The sequence below is a fragment of the Stenella coeruleoalba genome, assembly GCF_951394435.1.
Source record: "Stenella coeruleoalba genome assembly, chromosome: 19".
In the NCBI taxonomy this organism is placed as follows: Eukaryota; Metazoa; Chordata; class Mammalia; order Artiodactyla; family Delphinidae; genus Stenella; species Stenella coeruleoalba.
The window spans coordinates 30,733,226-30,750,912 of record NC_137165.1 but is presented as its reverse complement, the minus strand read 5'-3'; the positions used below and the strand labels follow the sequence as shown (position 1 = coordinate 30,750,912).

At 40.0% G+C, this 17,687-nt stretch overlaps 1 protein-coding gene and 1 long non-coding RNA gene across 4 annotated transcripts; one reads left to right on the top strand and one right to left on the bottom strand.

Moving 5' to 3' along the window:
• Nucleotides 1-3,432: 3,432 nt before the first annotated feature.
• Nucleotides 3,433-9,528, bottom strand: LOC307177207. 2 transcript variants are annotated; one of them, XR_013825004.1, is made up of 4 exons: nucleotides 9,390-9,528; nucleotides 8,640-8,700; nucleotides 8,164-8,434; nucleotides 3,433-7,505 (listed from the first exon to the last, which is right to left on the bottom strand). It is a non-coding gene; the product is annotated as an uncharacterized lncRNA (long non-coding RNA). The 2 variants fall into 2 exon arrangements; XR_013825005.1 differs by lacking the exon at nucleotides 9,390-9,528 and adding an exon at nucleotides 8,996-9,074.
• Nucleotides 9,187-15,941, top strand: SRSF1 (serine and arginine rich splicing factor 1). 2 transcript variants are annotated; one of them, XR_013825003.1, is made up of 5 exons: nucleotides 9,187-9,513; nucleotides 9,931-10,115; nucleotides 10,482-10,654; nucleotides 10,854-11,534; nucleotides 12,451-15,941. XR_013825003.1 is itself a non-coding variant. In XM_079904141.1 (4 exons), the coding sequence occupies exons 1-4, from the start codon at nucleotides 9,320-9,322 to the stop codon at nucleotides 11,046-11,048; spliced, it is 747 nt and encodes a 248-aa protein (XP_079760267.1). In that variant the 5' UTR covers nucleotides 9,187-9,319; the 3' UTR covers nucleotides 11,049-15,936. The 2 variants fall into 2 exon arrangements, 1 of the variants encoding a protein (XP_079760267.1); XM_079904141.1 differs by having other exon boundaries at nucleotides 10,854-15,936.
• The last annotated feature ends 1,746 nt before the right edge of the window (nucleotides 15,942-17,687 follow it).

Genomic DNA, 17,687 nt, shown 5'->3' with positions numbered 1-17,687 from the left:
ATCATCCAGTCAGCTTTTCCACAAGGGAGACATCCTTCAGAAACATAGAAAGACAAACGAGCTGCATCACATTTCCAATAGCTACATGTTTGGATAGCACTAGAGGCTGCATTCTGTGTGGCCAGGGGCACTTTTGTTTCTCTATGTGATACATGGAGAGGATGTCTCAACTTCTTTTCAGCATAGGTCATATCTTCCATTTCAAAAACAAAAACAAACAAAATCAATTTAGGCAAGACCTCCAACCTTCTTTTCTACTAAGCTGTCTATCCACAACATCAAATTAGTCACAAGACAGACTCACTTGAGTTTCACTTCTTTCTTCTTCCAAAGAGGAGTAAAGTGGACCGATATCTGAGCCAAAAACATTGAAAATCCAAGCACATAGGTGTTTACAGCCTGAATAAGAACGACTATTAATTATTGAAAACCTGTGTGCAGAGCACTCTACCACTAGTTGATTTCCACATGTTATTTCATTTAATCTTCACAACAACCCCAGAAGTATTATTATTATCCCCCATTTTATAGATGAAGAAACAGAGTCTTAAGTAGGTTAAGGGAGTTATGCAAGATCACACAGGTAGTAAATGGTATAGGAGATTTAAACAAAAACCCATCTTGTTCAAAGCACATCTTTCCACCATACCCATACCAGATTTCCGGATTCCAGAATAAGATACGCAGAGAAGTGCCTCTGCCTACCCCTAGCTGCCAAGAAGTAACGTAAGCAAGAAGTAAACCTTGGCTATTTTGCTAAGCCACTGAGATATGGGGGATTGTTTTATTATTGAAGCATTACCCAACAGAAGTCTGTTGGTATAGATGTCTTTAAATACAGTGTCGTAAACTTTGAAAACCACTTTAATAACATGGTACAGTGCAAATCATGCTTAGTGAGAGTCTCTATTACTTTATACCATCCCCAAACAAGTACTTACTTTTACTTAAGACAAAGGCTCAAAAGTGCTTGAAGCTCTGCAGGAAAGACCATGAGTCGGTCGGGGTATGGCTTTGGCATTCAAATAGTTGCATACAAATTGGTGCATAAACGTCTAAAGAAATATATTCTTTTTTGTTGTTCTTTTTTTAAATTGAGAAAATCTTTTAAATCTCCTATTTAAATCATAGTTGAGAAACTAAAGAATATCAGTTTGAAGGGACACCAAATTACAAGTCATCTTGGAGGCAGGGGGCAAATAGCTTGGTCTAGCCTTCCTTATACAGCTCATATCAAAAGGGGGCTATTTTTGGTGGAATTTCAAAGTCACAGAGGTTGAGAGACAGTCTCCTTGACTGGGGAGAGGCAATTATATTCTCTTAAGGGCAATTAGAGAACTTTAACAGTACACTGCTCAGTGGGCTTCCCTGGTGGCGCAATGGTTAAGAATCCGCCTACCAGTGCAGGGGTACGGGGTTCAAGCCCTGGTTCGGGAGGATCCCACATGCTGCGGAGCAACTAAGCCCGTATGCCACAACTACTGGGTCTGTACTTTAGAGCCCGTGCTCGGCAACAAGAGAAGCCACCGCAATGAGAGAAACCTGGGCACTGCAACTAAGTGTAGCCCCCGCTCGCCACAACTAGAGAAAGCCCGCACGCAGCCGCGAAGACCCAATGCAGCCAAAAATAAATAAATAAAATAAATTAAAAAAAAAAAAGTACATTGTCAGGTGGGAACTGTAACTAGAGTCCCAAATATTTATATATTTACTTGCAAACTAAGAATTTATAAGAAACGTTCTAGAATTGTGACTTGATAAAACATTAACAGAAATATCTATAGTTTTTTTAAAACCTGGATTTAGTTGAAGCTAGGAAAACACATTTTAAGGTGATAAGCAGTTACTGTATCTATAAAGGTAGAAGATATGAATAATCCTTTAAACTGTTTCTTTTCTTTTATGTTAGGAAGCCTACCCAATGGGGCTCTCCAGTTGCACAAATATAAAATAACACCCACTTACCTTGGGAAAAATTATAAAGAAAGCTCCTTTCTGACCGCAGATATTTTAGACTGAGAAGCTGAATATATTATCAGTACTGGGGCATGTAAATCATTGTTTCTGGCAAACACATGCTATACCACTGCAAAATTATTATGGGGGATTAGGAATGCATAGACAGAAATACTTACCTCTATATGGATGTAGATATGTTTTTGCGGGGATGTGTGTTCCTGTTTAAGCTGTGTCTTGCACTATAACAGAAACAGATCCAGGAGACCACATAAAGGATGTTCAAACTTGTTTTTCATCACTTACTAGAAGAACTGAAACTGGAAAAAGAAAAATGTACTGGACCATGTTTGGCTGATGAGGTTCAACCTTGACTATGCAGTGAGAAGGTCCTACATGTGGTATTAATTGCAAACAATCCAGACTTTGGAAAATATATCAATGTTGGCCCATAAGGAGGCAGAGGGAGAGGTTATATTCCTGCAGAAAAGAGAGGGAATTCCTTTAGAAGCAAATATTCTCATTCTCAATTGTCTTGTATAAAGATAGATCCCAAGACGGGAAATGGAGACTCTAAATTAAGGGAAAGAACTTTTCCTCCCCTGGAGTCTGGATACTACAAAGGGTAGAAATTAACTTGGAAGGAATTGCAGCTGGTGAGCTCCTGACCACATGGAGGCAGGTGGGGGCCAGACAAGGAAGGATCCCATGGGCATGGGTCTAGACTGTAGACTACACAGGTATCCACATCTAGTAGTCCTCTGGGGCGACTGGTGGTACTAGCAGCAGCCTGAAAGCTGCTGGGCTCCCAGAACTGTGGAACACAATTTGCAAATTTTGGAAATTTACCTACAAATTCCACAGTGAGTGGACATTAACAGATACTTAGAACAGAACCTGTATGGACTCTGCATACGACATTGCGTCAATGCAAGAACAATTACAGAAACCTGCACTCTTAAGACGAGCAATTTTGAGTCAACGAGACGACAAAAAAATGCAACCGGTTGGAACAGAGCAGCACCTTCCCTTCTGGGCTGGGCAGGCTGGCAGGTTACCTTAGCATTACACTGTAGTAATGGGTGCTGAAGCATGTGTAAGCAAAGTATCACTTGAAGAAGTGTACTACTTATGTTTACAACTATTAACAATATATTACCCATCAAAAACACCTACTAGAGAAAGAACATGACAAAACTGAACTTATAAATTAGGTTTAGGCAAAAATTACAAAAGCAGGTTTTTCCCTCTTGGCCAGAGGTTGGCAAACTTTTTCTGTAAAGGGCCAGATATTTTAGGCTTGTGGGCCATGTATTCTATGTTGCAACTACTCAACTCCGCAAGCAAATTTAGAAAAGTAATTCTGAGAGTTTTCAGCTAATCTAACTTTTAAAACAGTAAAGGGTGAAAAAACAGTCATACTCTCAAAATTTCAAATAAAAAAATTTTTATTGAAATTATTTCTAACATACTTGACAGACACATTAACATATAATACCATTACTACTACTAATAATAATAGCTAACACTTATATAGGGCTCATAGTATAAGATAAAATTGCCAAAAAAGATAGCATTGTTAGCAAATAAAGGATATCTGCCATATTTTTATTATAATTCTTTAAACAGCCATTTACTCCAATTAAGAAATGTACAATATGATTTGGTGTTTTAATTTTTAAGAGAAAGAACTTAAATTAAGCAAGAAGAGGGAGAGAGGGAGTAATAATATCAATAGGAAGAGGGAGACATGGAAGAAGTATATCTCTTTGTAATAGATCATTTTGAGAGCTGTTTTCTGGCAAAATCATGTTATTGTTATCCGTAATAGGACAGTAAAGATGGGCAGAATTAGCCAAAAACAAAACAAGAAGAATCAAAGAATGAGGGAGGCCAGTCCTAAAATAAGATTACCAAGACTATATTATTAGATGATTTACTTGGGCTTGAAAAGTGGCTATCATTATTACACTGTGAAATGAAAAACAATCCTTGTACCCATGTGTCTATCCACTGACAGAAACATGATACAGTTTCCATAGAAACAACATTCTGCTCATCTAAAGTCCCATTATTTTCAAAGAGCAGTCAGGAAATAGTCAATAATATTCACTTTAACAGAAAATGTACTCGTAATAAAGGGAATTACAGCAAAAATCTGTCCTCAACCTAGTTTACTAGGGAAGATGAGACAAATATAAATGAAATAAAAAGATATACCATTAATATTTCTTCCTTTCTCAGAGAATACTAATCACTAAACAGGTGGAACAAGGGAATAGAGAACTATGCAAGTGAACTCTTTCTGGAAGTAACTGCTATTCACGGCGGAATTAAGTACTCCTAATCTTTGTGTCTCTTCACCTAGTAAAGCTAACAGTTATCCCCATAAATGACAGTAAGGATTGATACACAAATACTGAAAACAGAATTTCCAGATTAGGGAAGGCATATTTCAGTGCAAATTACTCTAGAACACCTCCAAGCCTTAATAACACCTTTAGAGGAATGGTACTGGAGAGTGATTTTGCTGATTGTGGAGATATTTTTTTCCCCAGTCATTTAAAAAATTTTTTATTGAGTTATAATTTATATACCATACAATTCACTTGCTTTACTTGTACAATTCAATGGTTTTTGGTATATTTACAGATCTGTGTAACCATCACCACAGGTAGATTTTAAGTGTTAGGAAAATAACTGAAAAACTGAGTCTTGTGATTTCAACCCTTACGGTAACTAACTCTTTGAATTTCCTTTTTTCCCGAAGTAATTATTTCCAGGGTACAGTATAGTGCTTACACTAGTTTATACTTACAGGATTGAATCGAAAGCATTTAAAGTTTCTTTTTGCGGAAGTAACTTTACATACACAGCAAAAGTATTGAAATAGGCAGCTTCTAAGAATTAAACTGGTAAAATCCATACTTAATGAATTGTGAGAGCAATCCATAAAACTGTCCGTGACTGTGTAACTGAGGAGTTTAGAAACACTCTAAAGCCCTAATTAAGATGAGGAGGTAATCTCAGGAGGCAAAACGAAGTGGCTGTAATCTGGTCAGCAAAGATCTAATTAATTGTATAGTACACTGTTCAGAGAAAATTTTGCATGAAGATTAGCCTACAGACAGAGAATTGCCAATCTTTACCCAGCACTATTCGGGGAACAGAGATGCAAAGTCCAGAGGGTATGAATCTTCCTGTCTTTGAAGAGGTACACTCTGCTGTGGGGCAGAGATCATTTATCAGGTTTCACCAAGATCTGAATGAGACATCTCTCAAAGCGATTCACCTCATTTTGTTTTGATTCCTTATTTACTAAGAAACTGTCTGATTTGCTTTCCAGACCTGACAAAAAGTTTTCTTGGTGTGTACAATTTGAACATCACGGTTATCAAAAATGAATCTGTTTCACCTCCCAACAAATGAACAAATGGTTTGGTTTATTCGCTTTCTTGTTTTTCACTCTTGTGTACTAAAACATGCCAATCTACTCTGGGACACTGATAGTGTAAGATCATACCCTTAAATGTAATAATTTCCAAGCTAATGTCACCCAAGGAGACCTTGATAAACAGCCATCCAGACTTTTCTCGCTACACCCTGACCTTGTCATAGTGAAATAGACCAGGACCCTATGGTCCTTGCCCCCCCCCCCCCGCACCCATGTCCTTAGCCTGCCTTTTAAAAAAATATTTATTTATTTATTTATTGGCTGCGTTGGGTCTTCGTTGCTGTGCGCGGGCTTTCTCTACTTGCGGTGAGCGGGGCTACTCTTCATTGCAGTGCACAGGTTTCTCATTGCGGTGGCTTCTCCTGCTGCAGAGCACAGGCTATAGGCGCGCGGACTTCAGTAGTTGTGGCACGTGGGCTCAGTAGTTGTGGGTCACGGGCTCTAGAGTACAGGCTCAGTAGTTGTCACGCACGGACTTAGTTGCTCTGCGGCATGTGGGACCTTCCCGGACCTGGGCTCAAACCTGTGTCCCCTGCAGGGGCAGGCAGATTCTTAACCACTGCACCACCAAGGAAGTCCCAGCCTGCCTTTTGTCTGTGGAAAAACTTTAGCCAAAGGATAAGTTTAATCAGAGAAGTGAGAAAATGCAGAAACAAAGAAAACAGAGGAGACCAAATAATAGTTTAGTCATTAAGCATAGTCAAGGACCTTTAGTTCCTCCTTAAGGGCTATAGACAATATTCTGAGCCACATCCTGTGAGCTGTCTTATAGACACTGAAGCCCCCACCAGGTGGAAGAAGTTAACTACATGATGACCAGGCTGTAGCCATGACATAAGCTTCCACAATTCCGAAAACTGGCCTCAAAGAAATGGAAACAAACCGAACCTGGAACTGAAGATTAACTGTACCTAAAACAATCAAGATGACACTGGTAAGACCACTGATGACCAATTTCAAGATGACTGTCAGAGCTGACTGTATTATTTCTGCATGTGGCCCCCTCCCTCTGTCTATAAAAGCTCTTGCCCCAATTGTCGGGGGCGGAGGGGTGGGGGGAGTCGGCCTTTTGGACAGGCATCTACCCTCCCCCACAGTCACTGGCATCCAAAATAAAGCGAACATTCCTTTCCACCAACCTGGCCTTTATTGGTTTCTGAGCAGTGAGCAGCCGAACCCCACTTTCGGTTACAAGAGACCCCAGAACCTACAATTTGGTTACACTCAAACACGGTAAAATAGGCCAAGAGAGAAACAAGAATGTCCTATTCACTCTCTATTAAATTTTACCCTGTATTCTTCTGAACTGAACAGAATCAGAAATGACTGCATTAAATTGGACAAGAATAAATCAAAGCAAATTCATGGTTTTCTTATTTTTCTGGAATGAAAATGCCTTGAAATCAAAAGCACCTATGTTTAAATCACTTCAGTTATTACTGACTTAACATTAATCAACCAAAGATGAATCTGAATAATCATAAATGGATGGATAAAATTAGATAGAAAATGTGCTCAGTAAATAAATATTGAATGTAAGAACCAATACATGATGTGCCTGGAATTCTTTAAAAACTCTCATCTCTTCTGCTGCTAACCAAGTAGGATAGTGCTAGAAATGAATAAATCTGTTGAAATAGTGTCCCTTTTGGTCAGCTTCTCACTGAAAAATTATCAGGGTCTTCTCTTTTTTTTTCTTTTGGCCGCACTGCGCATGTGGGATTCCCTGACCAGGGATGGAATGATGGAACCCATGCTCCCTGCAGTGGAAGGAAGAAGTCCTAACCACTGGACCTCCAGGAAATTCCCAGGGTCTTCTCTCTTTAAATTGAAAGTTCAGTTTAAAAATATGTCATTGAAGGATGAGCTAAAGCAGTGGTCCCCAACCTTTTTGGCACCAGGGACCAGTTTCGTGGGAGACAATTTTTCCGCGGATGGGGGGTCGGGTGGGAAGGTTCAGGCGGTAATGCGAGCAATGGGGAGCGGTGGGAAGCGGCAGATGAAGCTTTGCTCACTCGCCTGCCGTTCATCTCCTGCTGTGCGGCCTGGTCACGAACAGTATCGGTCCTCGGCGCAGGGGTTGGGGACTCCTGAGCTAAAGGACAGACGAAAAAGTACATGCACATATACTCATAATTTTGGAAACCACCGAAGAGATTTCAAGGACTACCAAAGATCCTCTATGGATCTGTTGAGGAGCAAATTAAATTTGTATTTTGGGATTACTAGAAACATTTGTAAAATACATTCAGTCAACTTTCAGAACTGAAAACATGCCCTTCTGCTAAACGATCTATTTTTTTAAATTTCAAAGGCACTTTGGATTTTGAACATACTGTGTTCCTTTCTTTACTGTGACTTCCGGGATGGCCACAGGCAAATTTGCAGTCCATCTCTAGGAGTTCACCAAATTATTACTGCAGGCATTTTGTGTACTAATCTTATCAATGCCTTCATTTTAATCCTCCTCCCTTATTTTCCCCGTGATTTCTCCATCCAGTTTTCGTAATGTTTTATGGTATCTCTGTAAACTGCCTCACATCCCTGGGGAGAGGGAGTTGCAAATAAATACATAATATGAAAAAAATTATCCTCACACTTAGAGTGCAGATCTGTTTTAGCATATTGATAACTGCAGGGTTGTTGTTGTTTTTCTTAATTTGAATTCATCACTAATATTTAAAAACCCCAGCATTTCATATAAAAATCTAGATTTCAGATGTCACTGAGGAAAAAATGTAAAAAGTTCTTACCTCCCTGGACCAGCATGCTACCAGGATCAGTCCTGAGCAGCAACTGTGGTCCCCAGTGGTCCCAGTAGTACTCACACATTCATTGTGCTCATTCATATTACTTGAGAAGCCTGGTAATGACTTCAAAAAAAGGAAGGAACTGCAGGATTCTGCAATACACAGAGGCAGGAGCGTTTTTTCTCGTTCTTTGAAAGCAGCTGGAGAAATAACAGGCACAATTCATTCTGCAACCTTCCCTGGACCTTTCCGCTGCGTTGGGCCTAGCGATAGGCTGTTGAAGAGAGAAGCAGAGGTCTGGGTCCTGGGTGGCAGGTACCACCAATGACTGGTCAGAGCACGAATCACCGCCACTAGCACAAGGAGTGTTTAACTGAGCTATATACAAAGCTCGGTTCCGAACCGAAGGTGGAACGGTACTTTAGTGTAGTCTATTTACTAGGGAATCTAAGCTGGGTTCCCCTCCATGAGACACTTACGTAAGCAGCCCACGGCCAGTTCGCAGGAGACGGGGCGGAAAGACAAAGTCACGGCTTGGCTCTGCATTGAATCACAGACAACGCAACTGCTGAACTAGGCGCACTCTCCTAGGACGCCCCCGTTTCCGGAGCAACCGCCCGGTCCCGCCCCCTTAGACTCCGCCCCCGTGAGTCTTTCCCGCCAAAGGCCGTTAACACCGCAGAGCATGCTGGGACAAAGCTCTCGGCTAGGTTTCACCAAATCCTTTCAGGGCGCCGTTGCTTTAAGAGACCCATTCCTGGGGAAACTGATTATTCTTTAGGACTCGACAGAGGTTAATAACCCCTTTTATGAGGGCTCTGTATTTAGTCTTTACCACTCAGCCGGTCACTTCATTCGCGAACCTCTCCACAAAATCGGAAACGCGGGAACTTTTTTTCCCTTCGCGCGGAGGGTGACGTCGCGCGTGCGCCAGCGTGCCTTTCGCAGCACCCGTTACGCTTCTGCGCGTGCGTAGTGAGATCGAATAGCTGCTTCCTCCCGCTTCTCTTCCTCCCTCCCCCCATATCCGTGCGCCGAGCTGATAAAGGCGCCATTTTGGAGGGGCCGCGGGAGACGTGGTGTAGCTGTGGGCTCGCTCTGCTGTTCGCTAGGCTTGGTGGGAAGACCTGTTCTCGAGTCCGCGCCTTTCGTCGCCGCCATGTCGGGAGGTGGTGTGATTCGTGGGCCGGCAGGGAACAACGACTGCCGCATCTACGTGGGGAACTTACCTCCAGACATCCGAACCAAGGACATTGAGGACGTGTTCTACAAATACGGTGCTATCCGCGACATCGATCTGAAGAACCGCCGCGGAGGACCGCCCTTCGCCTTCGTTGAGTTCGAGGACCCGCGGTGAGGCGGTCAGGGTCTTGCTGCCTTGAGGAAATAGGTTGGAGTAGTTGGGGAAGGCTCCAAGGCCTTCGCATGGAGAATGGGGAGGTGGGCTCTGAGGTTGGGAGCAAGACGAATCGCCCATGCAGGAGTGGAGTGAGGAGCCGAGTCGTCGAGGCTTCTCTTGTGGCTGGGCCCTCCGGACGTCCCCAGAGCCGACTTGCAGGCTCGGAGCGGGAAACTGAGGCGCCGAGGGCTGCCGTAGTGGTCGGCAGCCTGGCGTGCTTCTGGGTGGGGGAGGGGCCATTCCTATTATGCAGCGCATGTGGGCTCTTCCACCCCAGGTGCGCATGTGCGGGGGGCCGCTAGCTCTCCGACCGAGTTAGCCGCCCCTCCCGGTCCTTTTCCTTACCCCTTTGCTCTTCTGTGATCACGCAGGGATGCGGAAGACGCGGTGTATGGTCGCGACGGCTACGATTACGATGGATACCGTCTGCGGGTGGAGTTTCCTCGAAGCGGCCGTGGTACAGGCCGAGGCGGCGGCGGGGGCGGAGGTGGCGGGGCTCCCCGAGGCCGCTATGGTCCCCCGTCCAGGCGCTCTGAAAACAGAGTGGTTGTCTCTGGTGAGTTGACCGTTCCGTGCGAGTTGATGAAAGGGGGCAGAAACCATTTTAAAGTTTTCCTTGCATGACCAGTTTGACAAATGCAAGTTTTCATGCCAGGTCTTAAATTATTTTAGTCCTGTGGGTGAATTTAGTAAACAGGGATTGCTGTATTTGAGATTTGCCAAATTAGGTTGCAGTACCTAGAATATGAAGATCCTTACTTTGCAAATAATTTTGGGCTCTTGATTCCAGAATCTTAACAGCTCCTTAACCTAGGATGTTAAAAATAATCGTTAATTTTAAAGTAATCTTTGTTCTAATGTAAATTTTAAGTTTAATGTGAACTTTAGGGTAATTGGTATTGAAAAAAAATAACTCTTTCAGGACTGCCTCCAAGTGGAAGCTGGCAGGATTTGAAGGATCACATGCGTGAAGCAGGTGATGTATGTTATGCTGATGTTTACCGAGATGGCACTGGTGTCGTGGAGTTTGTACGGAAAGAAGATATGACCTATGCAGTTCGAAAACTGGATAACACTAAGTTTAGATCTCATGAGGTAGGTTATACACTTATTCTTTTCTTTGGCCAGAATTGGATACAGTGGTCTTAACAGTGGAATTTGAAGGTAAGATTCAGGCAAGGGTGTCCGAGTAAACCCAGTAAAGTGCCTCTGGTTTAAGTTACATTGAATTCAGCATGCCTGAAGACAGGTGAAAGCTTAGATCTTTCAATCGAAAGTTCTGTCTATTCAATAGGGAGAAACTGCCTACATCCGGGTTAAAGTTGATGGGCCCAGAAGTCCAAGTTATGGAAGATCTCGATCTCGAAGCCGTAGTCGTAGCAGAAGCCGTAGCAGAAGCAACAGCAGGAGTCGCAGTTATTCCCCAAGGAGAAGCAGAGGATCACCACGCTATTCTCCCCGTCATAGCAGATCTCGCTCTCGTACATAAGATGATTGGTGACACTTTTTGTAGAACCCATGTTGTATACAGTTTTCCTTTATTCAGTACAATCTTTTCATTTTTTAATTCAAACTGTTTTGTTCAGAATGGGCTAAAGTGTTGAATTGCATTCTTGTGTAATATCCCCTTGCTCCTAACATCTACATTCCCCTCATGTCTGATAAATTGTATTTTAAGTGATGTCATAGACAGGATTGTTTAAATTTAGTTAACTCTCCATGCTCTTCAGACTGTGATAATATGTAAATGTCTATTCTGCTCTGGTTTGTGTGAACTGGGTTGTTGGGGGTGTTTGTGGTTATCTTACCTGGGGAAGTTCTTATGTTTATCTTGCTTTTCATGTGTCTTTCTGTAGACATATCTGAAGAGATGGATTAAGAATGCTTTGGATTAAGGATTGTGGAGCACATTTCAATCATTTTAGGATTGTCAAAAGGAGGATTGAGGAGGATCAGATCAATAATGGAGGCAATGGTATGACTCCAAGTGCTATTGTCACAGATGAAATTGGCAGTATTGACCTTATACTAAAAGGCAAGGGTTTAAAATGATTGTACATCTACCTTAAAACACTTGCAAACATCTTATGCAGTGACCTTTAGCTACAATTGCTTTGCTCTTTAAACCTTGGCAATTGTGGCAAAATTACGTTGCCCATTTTGTAACAATTTATTTTGCTCCCTACCCTTTTTTGTTTTAATAGGGACTAATGTGGGAAGAACTGGCTAATTTGTCACAATGCTTAGTTACAACTGTTAATGTGTGACCTGCTGTTGGTGTACATGTGGGTACAGGGTGTCTTTAATTCCAACCGGATAGAGTATAATATCAATACTGCTAAATCTGCATGTCCTCTGTGTGACTGATATAGCGTTGCTACTTCATTTTTTTTTAAGACAAAATGAAAGCAAAATATAGAGTTCCAACGTATTGGTGTAGATAATCTAGTTGGGAATACTTTTAAGTCTCACCTTCCCCTTTAAACTAATATTCATAATTGACTCATATGTTTAAAACACTTTAATTTACAAATTAAATTACAGATGGGAGCATTAGATTTAGTTTAGACTTAGGTGGGTAGCAATACCAGTAAACTCAACTACATGACTTTTTGCAACCACAAAACCTGTAATACGCTGTACAGTAACAAGTGTTGGCATTATCAGTTGAACTGTAAATATAAAATGCTTCTTCCAGTTAGTCTCTATGATGATTAAGTTTCTAAAATTTATCTGAACACCATTCAGAAACTTGTTTTGGGGAATTTGATAGTTATTGATGTACATCTGTTAAACTGATGACAGACATAACTCATCATTCCCCAGAAACCTTTTTTGATTACAGTATCTAACATTTTGCCTCCTCTTTTTTGGTTTTGCTGGTTATAAAGGTTTGGATTGGAGAGGGCTCACTGGATCCCAATCCTTGGAGCTGGATCATTGGATTCAAATCATAATGTGGATAGGATAGGGAGGATGAATTACAAGGATTCATGGAGCGGGATCAGATTACCAGGAACATAGGAGTGGATTCCTGCCCCAACCAAACCGCATTCGTGTGGATTTTTTTTTTTTTTTTTATTCAACTTAATTGGCTATTCCAAAGATTTTTTTTTTTTCCTATTTTTGACGATTGGAGCCCTTAAGATGCACGATGGAATTGTGTTTTGCATTTTTTGGTAAAAGGAGCAAAGCGAGGACCTGGAGATATACGCTGGAGCAATCTCCTTGGAAGGATTCAGCACGAGTAGATGGTAAACATTTAAAGGGGAAAGGGGGGGTTTGTTTAAAATAGTAAAACAGTAAGTCACTTCTAAATTTAAAGAAAACAAAATTGGAGTTGAAGACTAAGTAGGTTTCCAATTGGCTATTGCCGTTTTTCTTTGAAAAAATAAACATTTTTTTAAAAAAACTATGCATGGTTGTCCTTTTTCCTCTTGTAAGAATTTTTACTGGTTGACTAGTCTCAGTTAATACTTTAAATTGATAAGATTCCGATTCTTGTGTTTATGTGTTAGTAAATTAAAGGTTCTTGAAAGGACTTTTCTAATAAATGCTATTAGCTATCTGTTAATTGTTGTGAAAAGTCTTCAGGGGAAGATAAAAAATGAGAATAAGGCAATTGTGTATGTAATATGGTAAGTGAGAGGCGGTGATCTAGTCTCTGAAGGATAAGTTTCAGAGCTTTGATTTAAAAATGATGAAAAGCTTATAGATGCTGCTTATTTTGGGTGATCATCTAGACAGCATAGGGTTTTGTGCAAAATTGGGTGAGGACTAGTAAATTAATGGTGTTATTAGCCTTTGAGTTTCTCAATAAAACTAAACTCATCTAAAAAATTGGTAAGTTTTAAATTCAGCACAGATTAGGATTCTTAACGTAAATTACATTTTCTGTTCAAAGTGTGAATAGCACACTAGAAGATTAACTGCTTATTTGAGTAAATCATTGCTAATAAAAAGCTGGGCATTCTTTAGAATTTTGCCTTGGAAGTCTTCTCAACCATAAAGTTATTCTGTATCCAGAACATACCAAAGCAGTGATTACATCTTGTAGTCTACTGGTTTTTGTATCTTTACCTGATAGCCCCTTGGTGCTAAGTTTTCAATTTAGAGTTGGGGAGGGGTTTTTACTTAGAATTCCTAATCTGATTTCCTGATAGCTAGTCACAACCATCAAACCATTCTTTTTCTACACCCAAAAGGTAGCTAAGTCCTAACATTTCCCTTGGGTGTTAATTATCCTTGGAAGCAGAATTTAAGATTGCTATTCAGTTGACGTAATTTCAAACCTAGGAAACACTAGAAATCTTGGTAGTAGAGAAAATGGGCCCAAAGGGATTTGCATAAGGTCACCCAACCAGTACATTTAAGTGAACCTTATGGAATGTCGGAGGAAGAGGAGGGATTTTGGAATGTCAGGAGGAAGTTCAAAATTAGGATTCCATTTTAAGTATTTAAGCAAAACACTTGGTATAGATTCATTAAGGGAGTAACTCTAGTTATGTGAGAATTCAAAACAACTGTTCAAGAGCAGACAGGCACGTAAAACAAGTTCTGTTTCATCTGTAGAATATACAATTGGTATTTTTTAATGACTAATTTTGGAAAGATTAACATGAGCTAGACTTAAGCAAGCCTGGGTTCATTTGTGTTCATTGAATATTTTGGAAACAGAACCAAAATGAAAATTGCCATCGCTCAAAGTTGGCAAAGTTAAGTTGCCATCACTTAAATTGCATTTAAGCTACGCTGAAAGATGTGCTCTACTACAGGTAGTTCCAACCCCTGACTGAAGTGAGGTAGAAAATATTACTTCCCTAGTATATAGGCTGTTTAAGATTAGAGAGGACGTAACTGTTTGAAAGGTAGAAGGATGCAGGTTTTCCAGTTCAGTAAGACCAGACAGCTAAATGCTGTAAGGGGAGAGGCAGACTTGCTGTTTTTCAGTCTTAGGAAATGGACCTTAAATCTCTACCTAGATTAGCAGCTATTAGAAGAAAGTCACACCCTTTTGGAACTAAAAAAGCTGTCTTGGATTTTCCCCTTTTCTCCCTATTTATGTCCCCTTAGATATTGTAGGGAGCCTATAATTAGTTTATTATTTTCTAACCAAGGAAAAACTTAAGTCTCTAAGAAGCGATTATTTTTCATAACATCAGATTGAGTAACCCACCTTGCTGTTCAGCCCACATCCTTCTGGAAACAAAAGGTAAGAAACCCATTTTCTGATTCCTAATTGTTTGGGATCTGAATTTCATTAATTTAAAAAAGAAACTCTTTGGAATATGGACAGATTTCCCTCATTTAAAATGTTTTTTCCCCTAAATTTTATAGTTTAATAATATATTCCATTATTCGTGTATCCACGCATAGTGCTTAAGTTCCATATGATTCTAGAATTTTAACTTTCTCAGTTTTGTCTTTGAAATATATTTGCTCATTAGGGCTGGTGTTCTTTTTTCAAGTTTCTGTGAAGGTGAATTTCTTGTGTGCGTTTTTGCTTACTTTGTACATGAAGTTGTGATGAAATTGCAAACAAAATAAGTTATATGTCTGTTATTTACCATAAATAGTATTAAAAGGAAAGAAACTCCATTAGACTGAAGTTCTGTTATAACCATCCTTTGGTTTAGCTTATTTCTGTCATGGTATGAAGAATGCAAAGGCAGAAAACAGGTTCACAATCTCTTATCCCAAAACTCCAAAAACAAAGTTTTTTGTTGTGGAGCAAATTGAATATAAAATGTGACCAAAATCGATGCCTTTGTTTTGCACTTAACTGTGACTGAATTGTCTTCCTGCAGAAATATTGATGTGTCAGTTGCCATAGGTTTTGCTGAGAGTGTTATGTGATAAAGGGTCTATATATGATATATGGTATATATATGCATTTTATAAAGTGCAAAAAGCTCTGAATTTCAAATACATCTGCCCCAGAGAGTTCCGGATAAGGGATTGTAGAACTGTTACAGGATACACAGAGCGAAAGCTTCTGTGTAGTTTTGAGCATGTGAATGAAAACAAACCGGTTACTGTGGATCCTTTATTGATTGAGCTGTAAGTTCCCCGTCTTTTTAGACTGAAGCAGCCACAAGAAAAGGTATGACTCACATTTCTTTATGTTCTGTTGCTATGGTGGACTCTCATCAGTTGTACTCCATTGAAGGAAATATCCTGCCATCCCATCCTATATGGTGGAATACTCTATTTGGGGGTAATTTTTTCTGGTACTTTTTTTTTTTTACAGGAACATTGATCAATATGACCGTATAGGAAAAGGTGGGATTGGCATGAAGTAAAGAGATTATAAGGAAACATCTGTTCATTGTGTCTCTCGTGATTGTCTATTGAATAAATAGTAATCCTGGCAAAAACTTTTGCTTTAAATATAGATCCAAGAAGTTAACGGTATACTTCAACCAGCTTATTCTTGTGGTTGAGAACTTGGGGGGTAGGGGGCGGTGCTTCTTGCTAACTTTGAAAGCTATACCCGACAACCTTGAATGTGGTTGTGATTTTGTAGGGATGGAAGGAGAGAAGGATTTTTTTTTATTACAAAAGTCGCTTGGTGCTTCTGTAGTCTCTGTCAAATACTAGTTAATTTAGGCAGAAGTAACCTCATAATAAACATTTCAAAATAGATGCCTCACTGGGTTATGGGAGAGAAAAATCAAGCATACCTTTGCATAAGGACGTTCCCGGTTAGGTAGGTATGCAAAACACAAATGAAACAGAACAAACATTTAGAGTTAAGTAGATCCTGGGTGTTTCATCTTCATCTCTTAGAAAAAGTTCTAACATTCAACCATCAGGTTAAAGTATCTTTAACTCCTTTTACAATTATTAATAGAATTACCAATGTGAAGATAGTAGAAACTGAGAGCTTTTCTAGAATGCCTTATTCATCCTCACCAAGTATACTTTGAACAAACATTAATTTTGTAGGGATGCCAAGTGCCTAATGAGTTGTTTGGGTTTTTGTAGGGTTTTTTTACAATGGTCTATTCCACTCCCAATTTGAGTAAACGCTAGGGAAATTTACTTAGCCACTAGAGGGAGCTATGATACAAAATCAACCAGGAAATACCCTAGGGTAAAGAATCCATACAGCAAGGTGGAAACTATATTAATCCTCTATATCAGCTCCAAAGTTAGGGTTTTTTGGTCTAAGTTTTTTTCCTGAAACTTTACCTTTGCCTCCCCATCTGTTGGGCAGAATTCTTTCCCTTTTCATTTAGGTTTGAATAGTACTTGATGAGTAAATCTGTAAATCAGAAAACTAACTGGGTTCTGGGACTTAGGAGAAAATGCAAAAGATGTGAATCTGCTTGTTTTTCTGCCTACCTTGTATATCTCCAGGTATGGAATAGTAAGGCCAGAGTGTAAGAATTGGGTACAGGAGTAGATGTGTGTGTGCCTCCCCCCCAAATCTAGCCCAAAAATTGGTCATATAATGTAAAAATGAAGTATGCTTTCAGAAGCCTTTATCATTTGTTTTTATGGTGTGAAACACTTTGGGGAGTGAAATTAATCTTTATTTCTTGGCATTACTGAGACTTCCAATGATTGTTAGTGTGCCTTAAAACCCTGTTTATTCATCAGGTTGGTTAGCCTTATTTTTCTGTTCTGCAGGCCTTGTTTCAGTAGGCAGAGTATCTTGTGATCAGAAAGTCAGTACAGACTTCTCTTGACATGTTTATTTAATGCCATTTTATTTTAAGAAAGCCAAAATTATTAGGAACTAACACTTCAGCATTTGTCATTCCCACCACCCCCCCTTCAACTTTACATTGCAAAAATGTAAAGGACACAGGCTTCCTGTTTATTGTCACTAAGAATATTGTATTAAAGTGTTTTAGGCCCACTTGATCCAATTTAGTCAACACCAATATGGGAGCACTTGCCTTAAAACACAAATGTTAGGAACTTGTCTACTTTGAAGAATAAGACACTAAAAGAGGACAAATAAAGGTATTTTAGAAGAGAAAATACAATCAGGTTTACAAAGTGGAGATTACTTTGCTAAACTCACATTTTATGTAGCAAATGAGGCTACAGAAGGTAGTTGCGGACTAGCAGCCTTGCTGCAAATTGGATTGAGAGAACTAAAAGTGCACTAGATTAT

Bases quoted from the DNA above. Each gene is read 5' to 3' on its own strand.
- SRSF1 (XM_079904141.1), top strand. From the start codon at position 9,320: ATGTCGGGAGGTGGTGTGATTCGTGGGCCGGCAGGGAACAACGACTGC. The intron at 10,116-10,481 runs GTGAGTTGACCG...TAACTCTTTCAG, and splicing joins AAACAGAGTGGTTGTCTCTG to GACTGCCTCCAAGTGGAAGC. The intron at 10,655-10,853 runs GTAGGTTATACA...TCTATTCAATAG, and splicing joins CTAAGTTTAGATCTCATGAG to GGAGAAACTGCCTACATCCG.